The sequence below is a fragment of the Oncorhynchus clarkii genome, chromosome 9 (assembly GCF_045791955.1).
Source record: "Oncorhynchus clarkii lewisi isolate Uvic-CL-2024 chromosome 9, UVic_Ocla_1.0, whole genome shotgun sequence".
Classification (NCBI taxonomy): domain Eukaryota; kingdom Metazoa; phylum Chordata; class Actinopteri; order Salmoniformes; family Salmonidae; genus Oncorhynchus; species Oncorhynchus clarkii.
Window position 1 is genome coordinate 24,073,685 of NC_092155.1, and position 12,450 is coordinate 24,086,134.

Genomic DNA, 12,450 nt, shown 5'->3' on the forward strand with positions numbered 1-12,450 from the left:
CAGACCTTCATTGTAAAGGGTTTAAACACTGTTTCCCAATGCTTGTTCAATGAACCATACAAAATGAATGAACAAGCACCTGTAGAACGGTTGTTAAGACACTAATAGCTTACAGACGGTAGGCAATTAAGGTCACAGTTATGAAAACTTAGGACACTAAAGAGGCCTTTCTACTGACTCTGAAAAACACCAAAAGAAAGATGCCCAGGGTCCCTGCTCATCTGCGTGAACATGCTTTAGGCATGTTGCAAGGAGGCATGAGGACTGCAGATGTGGCCAGGGCAATAAATTCCAAAGTCCGTACTGTGAGACGCCTAAGACAGCGCTACTGGGAGACAGAACGGACAGCTGATCGGCCTCACAGTGGCAGACAACGTGTAACAACATCTGCACAGGAGCGGTACATCGGAACATGACACTTGCGGGACAGGTACAGGATGGCAACAACTGCCCGAGTTAGACCAGGAACGCACAATCCCTCCATCAGTGCTCAGACAGAGAGACTGGACTGAGGGCTTGTAGGCCTGTTGTAAGGCAGGTCTTCACCAGACATCACCGGCAACAACGTCGCCTATGGGCACAAACCCACCGTCGCTGGACCAGACAAGACTGGCAAGAAGTGCTCTTCACTGACGAGTTGCGGTTTTGTGTCACCAGGGGTGATGGTCGGATTTGCATTTATGGTCGAAGGAATGAGCGTTACACCGAGGCCTGTACTCTGGAGCGGGATCGATTTGGAGGTGGAGGGTCCGTCATGTTCTGGGCCGGTGTGTCACAGCATCATCGGACTGAGCATGTTGTCATTGCAGGCAATCTCAACACTGTGCGTTACAGGGAAGACATCCTCCTCCCTCATGTGGTACCCTTCCTGCAGGCTCATCCTAACATGACCCTCCAGCATGACAATGCCATCAGCCATACTGCTCGTTCTGTGCGTGATTTCCTGCAAGACAGGAATGCCAGTGTTCTGCCATGGCCAGCGAAGAGCCCGGACCTCAATCCCATTAAACACATCTGGAAGCTGTTGGATCGGAGAGTGAGGGCTAGGGCCATTCCCCCCAGAAATGTCTGGGAACTTGCAGGTGCCTTGGTGGAAGAGTGGGGTAACATCGCACAGCAAGAACTGGCAAATCTGGTGCATTCCATGAGGAGGAGATGCACTGCATTACATAATGCAGATACTGACTGTTACTTCTGATCCCCCCCCCCCCTTTGTTCAGGGACACATTATTCAATTTCTGTTAGTCACGTGTGTGGAACTTGTTCAGTGTATGTCTCAGTTGTTGAATCTTACGTTCATACAAATATTTACACGTTACATTTGCTGAAAATAAACAGTTCACAGTGAGTTTCTTTTTTTGTGAGTTTATATATATTTTTAAACATCTTTAAACAATGATATAATGTTTCTTCCACTTTGACAGAGTATTGTGTAGTGTAGATCCCTAAAAAAAAGTGATAATTAGGAACTCAGAGTGGCGCAGTGGTCTAAGGCACTACATTGCAGTGTTAGCTCTAGCTGCCACTAGAGATTCTGGGTTAGAGTCCAGGCTCTGTCGCAGCCGGCCACAACCGGGAGACCCATGGGGCGGCGCAGAATTTGTCAAGGGTCGTCCGGGTTAGGGGAGGGTTTGGCAGGCAGCGATGTCTTTGTCCCATCGTGCACTAGCGACTCCTGTGGCGGCCGGGCGCAGTGAACGCTGACACGGTCGCCAGATGTACGGTGTTTCCTCCGACACATTGATGCGGCTGACTTCCGGGTTAAGTGGGCATTGTGTCAAGAAGCAGTGCGGCTTGGCTGGGTTGAATTTCGAAGGACGCAAAGCTCTCGACCTTCGCCTCTCCCGAGTCTGTACGGGAGTTGCAGATGAGACAAAACTAACTACCAATTGGATACCACGAAATTGGGGAGAGAAAGGGGTAATAGAAAAAAAATACAAAGGTGACAATTATATACATTTCTCCCTCTCTTTAACGCAATCAATGTGAAGAAATCCGTTTTTGTCCATTTTGGTGATCGGCAGGGTTTTCTTTAGTCTGTTTCCGCACACAAGATCGGTAGACGAATTCAGCAGTACTACTCGTAGTAGGAGTGGGAACTATGGGAATTATGGATGGGATTGTTCAATGAAGTGTTTGTCAAACAAGAGATGACAACTTTTAAAAAAAATTAAATTACTCAAGAAATACTACACTGAACAAAAATACAAAACGCTACATGTAAAGTGTTGGTCCCATGTTTCATGAGCTGATATAAAAGATCCCTGAAATGTTCCTGATGCACAAAGAAGGTTATTTCCCTCAAATGCTGTGCACAAATGTGTTTACATCCCTGTTAGTGAGAATTTCTCCTTTGCCAAGATAATCCTTCCACCTGACAGGTGTGGCATATTACATTTTTTTCACAATCACTTTGGCACTAATTTCGGAACCTTGATGTCATTTTTCAAAACTCTAGACACAAAACTCACAACCAATGATCAAAATGCAAATTTTTCAAAACTCTTAACACTTTCCAATTGCTTGGATACAATACACATAAAGCTAAGATCATTTGTTCATTGAACTAAAATCACCTGTTCAAAATGACAACTTAACATCAAAGTATTACCATTTCAAAATGCAATTCACACATTACATCTGAGATGACTGTCTATTCATTTCATTACAATGATCTAACTATCAATTGATACAACTGCTCAAAATGATAAGTAGCTGTTGCGTTACTCTAAATGCATAGTTTTATGGAAACTGACTAACGATATTCCATGTTAAGATCATGAAAGTTTCAGGATAACGAGATCCATTGACACCAATTACCGTGGAACATGAACCAATTGGACAACATTATCTATGGATGGAATATTTCATCATCATTCTTTCAGACACGGATTTTATCGTCCCATGTACCACTTTTCCAGACCATGTTTTCAGATTTGACATTACTGTACACTTATTTGGCACACCTATCTAGTGCTGGGTAGGACCCCCTTTTGCCACCACAACAGCCTGAATTATTCACGGTGTTGTACGTTAAGAGATGCCCTTCTGCACACCACTGTTTTAAACAGCTGTTATTTGAGCATTTGTGGCCTTTGTTAGCTTGTATGATTTCTCTCATTAACAAGGTGTTTCTGCCCACAGAACTGCTGCTCACTGAATGTGTTTTGTTCATAGCACCATTCTCTGTAAACTCTAGAGACTGTAGTGCATAAAAATCCCAGGAAGGCAGCTGTTTCTGAGAAGCTGGAATCACTGTGTGGCATCAACAATCATACCACGATCACAGTTCCTTAGATTATGCATCTTGCCCGTTCTAATATTAGGTCGAACAACAACTAAAGCTCTCTACTCTATATATTGAGTTGCAGGCAGCCACATGATTCGCTGTTCGAATGTAACCTCCCTTGATGGGCTAAATCAGGTCTGTAGAGCTGATGGCATGACCCATGTCAGTGTGTGGGATAATGTCAGGTTCTACCATGCTCAAATGGTGCAAGCATGGTTTCAGGCCCACCCACAACTTACCACCCTGTACTTACCCCCATACTCTCCCTTCCTAAAAACCCGATTGTGGAATTTTTCTCCACATGGAGGTGGAAGGTATATGATAGGCGCCCTCACGAACAAGCCACCCTTCTCCAGGCCATGGATGACACATGCAATGACATCACGGCAGACCAGTGTCAGGCCACGTCCGAAGATTCCAAAGATGTTTTGCTGATGAGAACCTATGGCCAAATAAGTACAGTAATCAATCCTTTGTTTTGCTTTTTACAGTAAGCCAGGTGAGGAACACTGCAGTTGATGTTTTACTGTAGTTTCTTTTTTTGTAACTAATTATTTTTGCTTTGATTCAAAGAAACTTGAGTGATTTTATTGTATTTCATCAATACATTTCCGATTTTGTTCAATGATTCCACTGTGTCTGTAGTATTCTCTTTACTAGTCCTTTTACAGTGATGTATTTACATATAGTACCATAATGAAACCTGTATCACATATTTTGTACTACAATATTTAATGATTGAACGAACAACTACACAGTGAAACTATATTGGTATCTTGTGTGTGGGTGATCTAAATGAATGTTCCTATGGTATTTCATGATAAATTAGTTATTTGAAACAATGATTCTGCAAGTGCAAGGTTTCTTTAAAGATATGAATGCACAATGCAATGTTTTGAACATTGGACAGCCTGTGTTACAAGTGATGACCGTTTTGAGTTTTGTGTCTAGAGTTTTGAAAAATGACCACAGGGTTCTGAAATTAGTGCCAAAGGGATTGTAAAAAACTGTAAGAAGCTGATTAAACAGCATGATCATTACACAGGTGCTGGGGACAATAAAATAACTCAAATGTGCAGTTATCACAACACTATGCCACAGATGTCTCAAATTTTGACGGAACGTGCAATTGGCATGATGACTGCAGGAATGTTCACCAGAGCTGTTGCCAGAGAATTGAATGTGTCTGAGCCGTTGAATTGCGACTCCCCTTTGTCCCTGTACCGGCATTTTGCTTGTTTGATCGCCTTCCGGAGAGAATAACTACACTGTTTATATTCAGCCATATTCCCAGACCACTTACCATGGTTAAATGCGGTGGTTCGGGCTTTCAGTTTTGTGCGAATGCCTCCATCCATCCACGATTTCTGGTTAGGGGAGGTTTTAATAGTCACAGTGGGTACAACATCTCCAATGCACTTCCTTGTAAACTCACTCACAGAGTCAGCGTATAGATCAATGTTGTTCTCTGAGGATGACCGGAACATGTCCGCGTGATCAAAACAATGTTGAAGCGTAGATTCCAATTGGTCAGACCAGCGGTGAATGGTTCTTGTCACTGATACATTCCGTTTCTGCCTATAAGACGGTAGAGGAGCAAGATGGCGTCGTGGTCGTATTTGCCAAAGAGAGGGCGATAGAGCTTTGTATGCATCATGGAAGTAGCTGTGTTCTAGTGTATTACCCCTGCATGTGCAATCTATTTGCTATTTGCTGATGGAATTTAGGTAGCCTTGTTCTCCAATTTTCTTCATTAAAAATCCCCAGCTATAATAAATGCAACCTCAGGATATATGGTTTCCAGTTTATATAGAGTCCAGTGAAGTTCTTTGAGGGCCGTCTTGGTGCCTGCTTGAGGGGGAATGCACACAGCTGTGACAATAACTGAGGATAATTATTTTGGGAGGTTATATGGCCGGCATTTTATTGTAAGGAATTCTAGGTCGGGTGAGCAGAAGGACTTGAGTTCCTGTATGTTGTTATGATTACACCATGAGTCGTTAATCATGAAGCATACACCCCGCCCTTCCTCTTCCCAGAGAGGTGTTTATCTCTGTCGGCGCGATGCATGGAGAAGCCCGGTTGCTGAACCGATTCCGACAACATATCCCGAGAGAGCCATGTTTCCGTGAAACAGAGAATGTTACAATCTCTGATGGCTCTCTGGAAGGCAACCCTTGCTCGAATTTCGTCAAGAGACTGGACTTTGGTGAGTAGTATGGGAGCGGTGGGCGATGTGCACATCTACGGAGCCTGACGAGGAGGCCGCTCCATCTGCCCCTTATGCGGCACTGTTGTTTTGGGTCGGCTTCTGGGATTCGATCCATTGTCCTGGGTGGTGGTCCAAACAGAGGATCTGCTTCGGGAAAGTCGTATTTCTGGTCGTAATGTTGGTAAGTTGATGTCGCTCTTATATCCAATAGTTCTTCCCAGCTGTATGTAATAAGACTTCAGATTTCCTGGGGTAACAGTGTAAGAAATAATACACACAAAAAAAAAAATACTGCACAGTTTCCTAAGGACTCGAAGCGAGGCGACCATCTCTGTCAGCTCCATCTTGCTAATGAATAGTGTTTACATGACTTCCTGTCCTGATTGAGAGATAGAAATGTGATATGTAGAACAGACATTCTATGTGAACTTTCTACTGTGTACAATTACACATTATGGTTTCACAATTCGAGTAACTTCCCGAAAATTCCCAGTTTTTCTGAATCCTGGTTGAAAAATTCCTTGACGTCAGGATGGAATAAGAAGGAAATCCATAAGTCCTCCAACCAGGATTTCTAGAAAAACTGGGAATTTTGGGAAAGTTACTGGAATTGTGCAAACCTAATTGCATACAAGCCTAGTAGGGTATACTATAGAAAATGTGTCCCACTTGAATGTTTTGTAAATACCGCTGCCAGCACATTCACTTGACTTGAATAGCATATGAATATGTGCAAATGCCCTAGAGTTGAATTGTAGTACATGAAATAAGCTAGTTTACCCAAAAAGCTAGTGGTTCAGTCATAGTAGCTTCCCCTTCAGATGCAATTTGGAGTGATTCTCACAGTAAGCTGTAACCTGCTGATTCTACTATGCAGTTGACGGGTCGCACTAGAACTGAGTGTGGCCTGGAGGTGATGAGGCTAACACACAGACTGTTATGTGTGATGGGTTTATGTAACTTCAGTCTAAAGTCACCATTTTCTGAGCTATATGGTACACAAAAAGCAGGTCCCTGGATTTGGATATTACAAACACTTGTGTGTTCTCCATTTACCGTGGTCAGTCATTGCCTTTGTGTGGATTATCCTAACGCTCTGAGGTATCGTGGGTAGTCATAGCCTAAAATGCATGCCTTCCAATGGAAATGTAAGCGAAAATCATGAACATGGCAATTAATATAGAAGACTTTAATGAGTCAAAAGATTTCAGATTATTTTGAAAGAATCAATCAATAGTGCAATATTGTGGCTTTCTTGTAAACCTGTAACATATTGCAACATTTCAACTAACCAACATATGTAGGTTTAGTGCAGCGGTGTTAGTGCAGGGCTGTAACAAAACTAAGCACTCTGGGAGTCCTACAGGAATGGAATGAAAAAACAACAAAGGAACCTCTCTTCTCCTCCTCAACTTCTACCGTCTCTCTTGCTCAACCTCTCCCTTTCCTCTACCTCCCTCTCACTTTCTCAACTTCTACCTTCTCTCTCGCGCTCCCTCCCTCCCTCCCTCCCTCTTCCTTCCTTCGCTCCCTCAATCTCAGTCTACCGCCAGTCGCCCTTTATCTTCATTCCCTCTCCTTCTACCTTCCCTCAATTTCAACCTTCTCTCTTGATCTTCCTTCCCCTGTCTCTCCCTCAATCTGATCTGCTCCCTCAACCTCGATCTCAGTCTACCTCCAGACACCCTCTACCGCCACTCCTCCTCACCTCAATCTCTCCCTTCCCTCCATCTCTACCTCTTCTTCACTTAGCTGAATCTGGACCTCTGCCCATTGCCTTAAAAAAATGGCCCCCACACCCAGCCATCTGCATAGTCAAGAATCCATTTGGATGAGCCTGAAAAGACCATGAGATCCCACTTTCCCATACTGACATCCTAAGTGACTATACCTATAGACCTGCAACAGTTGGATTCAGGACAAGCAAGCCAAACAATGACTTGCTTTTTGACTTCAGCATAGGCCATTGATGAATGTCCTCCATTTCACTCGGTTCAAGGCAAGTTCTTCCACTCGCCCAGTCAACTCCACCTGGTCTTCTCTCCCCAAGGTGTGACTGCAAACAATGCGTTCAGTTAAAATCACATGACTACTCATCATTTTTAGCTGAAAATACTAAGAAGAATACAGAATAGAGAAAAGCTCCATCCAAAGGGACTGCATGGTCTTAAAACATCAGTCCAAATGGCCCCCCATGTGCAGGAGCACACCAAACGATCAACTCTCACCACCACACGGATTCCTGGTTTCAGATTTCGCTACATGTAATAAGACAATGGCTTGACACTGCCGTAATCATTAGAAACGCTGGATGCTCATTTATAGTTCAGGCCTCTAAAGTTGTAAGTAATTAAGACGCTCCAGGTAATATATGTATTTTCCTCTAGACAGTTCGAGCCAGCTAATTGTGACTAGCACAGATGGCACGACTTTGTAGAAGGTATCAATCTTAATTCCCATGGCAAGTTTCCACAACAAAGCCAGATGCTTCTTCCAGGCAAGGTAGGCAGTAAATCGGGAAAATGTAAAAGACTCATTACTCGTCTGACCTTAACCGTCCTTCGCCTCCCATAAGAACGTGGTTGGCCACGCTCTTAAGAAATCATAGTTGATGACAAAAAAAACACCATTTGAAGTTTCTCAACTACTTTTTATTTTTTACAGGCAAGTCCTGGAAGCATTGGATATCCTTTGCCGAGTTCTAAACACACATTTGGGGAAGCAATTGACTATTAATATCGGATCTCTGCGTGATTTCATAGCAGATTGTATCAGCCCGTTGGTCGACTTGATTAGCTCAAGAAAGAAAACAGAAAAGTGTCAACCTCAAGTTAACTTCCTAACAGATGGGATCGACTCCTTGAAACCTCTGTCATTATTTGAAGCTCACTCTCTTGACTGGAGGGAATCACTGAAGCCAACACTAATCAAGCCATAACTGCTCAATACATTATTCAAAGGCCGTATTACAGATTGTCACTTTCAAGATGGCCGGGTAATACATCTCTGCCTGCCTGAAATGTGCTTTGTATTGCATCATTAGCATAAACATTCAAGTGATGTCTTTACTTTCTTTGCTGTGTCCTTCGTGGCTTCAAAAGTTAGTCTTTTTTTAATGAATCCCATCTGGACTTTCTTTTTACATGACCTTCACACAAAAGTTGAATAAAGGGCAGATTGATTCGTTATAGGTGCAGTATGTCAAACAAATGACTGTGAAAACGTATTGTGAACATTTAGGGCAGACCCTCCAGCATGGATTGCCCCTAGGCCCTATACGGGGATTACTAATAAACAGATTAAGACCAGTACATGATAACTGACAATTGGCTGCATCTAGCAGACTAAATGATGGCAATCCATCCCTCTGCGACACATTGTGCGATAAAGTACAGCTCAGTCGTCACTCCTCCCCACTCTCTCCTAACAGATATATGCAGCAATATAAAACACTGATGGTCTGCTACAGAGAGGGGAGAGGTATAGAGGTGAAGATGCACTGCACTAATGATCCTCTCATTGCCGACAGTGACTCTCGCTGTCAAATCACTGCAGGCGGTGCAAGCCAGCGGACCCCTTGAGCAAGCCAGTGGTTCCTTGAGCTCGTCAAGGAACCACTGACAGTAGGGGAACTTTTGAGAACAAAGATGTTCTGACTCGCCTTCGCACTCTTGAAATATGCCTGAGTCAAGGTTAACCGAGAACAGGGGAATGAGAGACTTTCAATTAGGTGAATGGAATTAGAAACTGTTGGTTTATTACGTTGGAACACACTAGAAAATACAAAAGAACCAGCCCAATGGATATGCACGGTACAGTAACGGTACAGACCATGCAGTTTCACGTACAAAATTTGAGAACAGTGTAACCTAATCGGGATTAAATGATGTAAAAATAGACCATTTATAAAATGTATCCTACAGAAACAGATGAGTGGCATCCAAAACACACACTTTCACAAACTCAAAATAGTGAGACTATTTATCCCGATACATTTTTCTTTTTAAATTTAAAAAAAATAATTGTACAGAAATCTAAAAAGCAACAATAGTATAAAATAAAATTTCACAGTTGAAGGGTAGAGCATGTGATATGCAGTCTTTGGTGCAGAAAACATTCGCTACACGGTAGTTTCGTGTTTCCATAGGCCAGTCTTTATGTTGGCCGAGCTCAAGCTCTCTGTGTTGATTAAAGGCATGTTCTGCCCGTTGTCTTTGAGCGTGCCGTTTTGTATAGCCAAGTTGAGCCCATACGATTTGGGCTGGCCCTCCACCAGTTCTGTGTTATTGGGCTGCTTTATGCTACTACTGCTTTTACTCGTAACGGAAGCAGCAGTCCCAACCCCCTCACTTTCTCCACCTGATCCTACTATTGTTCCTACACTACCACTTCCAACTCCTCTGACAGCCCCGTTGCCCAGGGTGCTAGTGCTGCCCCCTCCCTTGCCGTTATAGCGCGCGCGTCGGGGCAGAGACGTGCTGGCGTCGCTGCTGTCCTGTTGCATCTGGCTCTGGAGGCGCTCTCTGTATGCCATGTAGGCTGCCCGTCGGCTGCTCCGTGCCTGCTGACTGTCGTGGTGTTCGTGGCGATGCCGCCTGTGGGGGGTGCTCTGCACGCTGCTGTCCACGCTGGTGGGCACATCATAGGCGTACTCGCGCAGCACCGTGAGTCGGCTGGCCCGGTGGGCCCGCGCCCTGTTCTTGTGGTGCCGGCCCGCGTGTCCATTGGTGGCGGCGATGGGATTGTTGTTGTTGTTGACGGGCCGGAACTGCACCTCCACAGGAGCCACGTGCATCTTGATCTCGTTGTCCACAGAGTGCTCAGTCAGGCTGTTGTCCTGCAAGGCTGCGCCATTAGCCAGCGCAGGCAGGGGTAGTAGGGGCAGGGACTTGTTCTGCGCCACCTCTGCATGCAGATTGGTCAGTTTACTTCCCTGGGCGGAGTTTCGCATGCTGGGGACACTCTTATTGGTGCAGGATGACTCAGCGCTGCTGTGGGCACACTTGACTGCATCGCCGTTGCCCCTACCAAACGACCCAGCCGCGGAGGCCGTGGATGTCCCCGGCAGCGGCAGCAGGGCGTCCTCTTGCGCAGAGTATGCCCGTCTCCCAGGGCAACAGGCCTGAGCCCAGTGGCGCCTCATGTCCTGGCGGTTGACGCAGTGGTGCGCCATTAGAAAGCCACCCAGGGCCAGCGCCACTACGCCAAACAGGCAGGAGAACACCAGGTCGGCCGGCCTCTCCTGGGACACGGCCATGGCACCAAACACCCACAGCGCAGCGTAGAGCCCAAGAGCCGCAGCCGCGCCCAGGAGCTGCACCGCGAATGTATGCTCGTTCTCCAAGGCCAACAGGGACACGGCGTGGGGAGCCGAAACTGTGGAGGACGAGGCGTCGTGGAGGTGGAGGAGGGTGGCTGGGACATCTCCGGCCTCGCTGCCTGCTACCGCCAGTCGCTCCTCGGCGGGCTCTTTGAGTTCGTAGCGGCGCTCAGGGTGGCGTTGCAGCTGGAGGAGGATGCTAAGGAAATACATGCAGTCCACGAAGACAATGAAGCTGACAGGGCCGAAGAAGGCCCCCAGGCTGGGCTCCCACGCCATCCAGCAACTGAGACACACACAGAGGGAAAGGCATCAGTACAAACAGTAAATATTTAGGTAAATGTAGTACACACGCACGTTATCATTCACACAAATGTAGTATGCAGTGGTGTTGATATGTCAGCAAAAACATGTTGGCAATGGAGCCATATGACATGTATTAGGGTCCTGCCACAAAGCGTGCCTTTGATATTTTTAAGTAGATATTATGCACCAATACTGAATGTTAAAAGCCTGTTATATTAAATGAATTGTCCTTTAAATAGACCAAATTGTTCATTCAAAAAATTATTAAAAATATATATATATATATATATAAGACTTGCTAAAGTGCCAAAATTCTGAATTATCACATGTCCCTCCATCAACCACCTGTGTCACTTCTTGGGAGATTTTAACCCCAAAATTTCACCAAGTTTCACCAGCCCTAGTTATTTTGTTGCTTTACAAAGTCATTTCTGAGATAATCATTTATTTCATGTGAAGAGTGATTCATTTACATCTGTCCCTCATTTTAAGGTCAACCCTGTTACGTGAACTGAAATGTGTTAATGGTGAAACTAATCCTTTTTGTTATTATTGCAAAAGAAACATTAAACATTTTAATAGTCAAATAATAATGTTAAAGCAGGTGAGCTGGTTCTCTTTTGGGGCATTTTCTCATGTTTTGTGGTGGAAAACTAAGCATAACATCTCAACCCTGTAGATGGGCTTGAAATGTTTTCACAATTTCATTTTGCCACTCCTATTTGCACACAACAAGCTTCCCATGTCACACGGGGATTTATGGCCAATTTAAGGTGAAATAATCAACTCGATTAATACTTATTTTCCACCATAATTTGCAAATAAATTCATAAAAAAATCCTACAATGTGATTTTCTGGATTTTTTCTCTCTCATTTTGTCTGTCAGTTTAAGTGTACCTACGATGAAAATTACAGGCCTCTCATCTTTTTAAGTGGGAGAACTTGCACAATTGGTGGCTGACTAAATACTTTTTTGCCCCACTGTATATAATAACTTCATCATTTCAAGTTTGACTCAACCCCTTATCTCATTAAATCAGGTAAAGACACACGTGCACTCATTGAGCCTCATTGTATTAAACATCCTGCTTTTCCTATTCTCAGAGAATCGGTTCCAAAAAATTCCACAGGGCGGTTTCCATTCGTCTCGGTAGCTGTGAATTAATTAAACTCCAAAGACTCCCAGGTCCAGATTTCCAAATTACCCAGGGCGCTTATGCAACCCAAACAGCTGCCACCATAAAAGAGAAAGGGGGGAGAGAGGGAGAGAGCAAGAACAAGAGAGAGATGAGAATGTGAGAAAAAGAGGACGAAAGAGAACG

At 44.5% G+C, this 12,450-nt stretch overlaps 1 protein-coding gene across 1 annotated transcript in view; it reads right to left on the bottom strand.

The window, feature by feature from the left end:
* Positions 1 to 8,130: 8,130 nt before the first annotated feature.
* LOC139416103 (adhesion G protein-coupled receptor A3-like) overlaps positions 8,131 to 12,450 on the bottom strand; it is a 55,165-nt gene continuing 50,845 nt past the window's right edge. Inside the window, exon 19 of the mRNA XM_071164388.1 lies at positions 8,131 to 11,107. Coding sequence (XP_071020489.1) covers positions 9,622 to 11,107 — 1,486 coding nt within the window. The 3' untranslated portion in view covers positions 8,131 to 9,621. The remainder of the gene's footprint in view (positions 11,108 to 12,450) is intronic.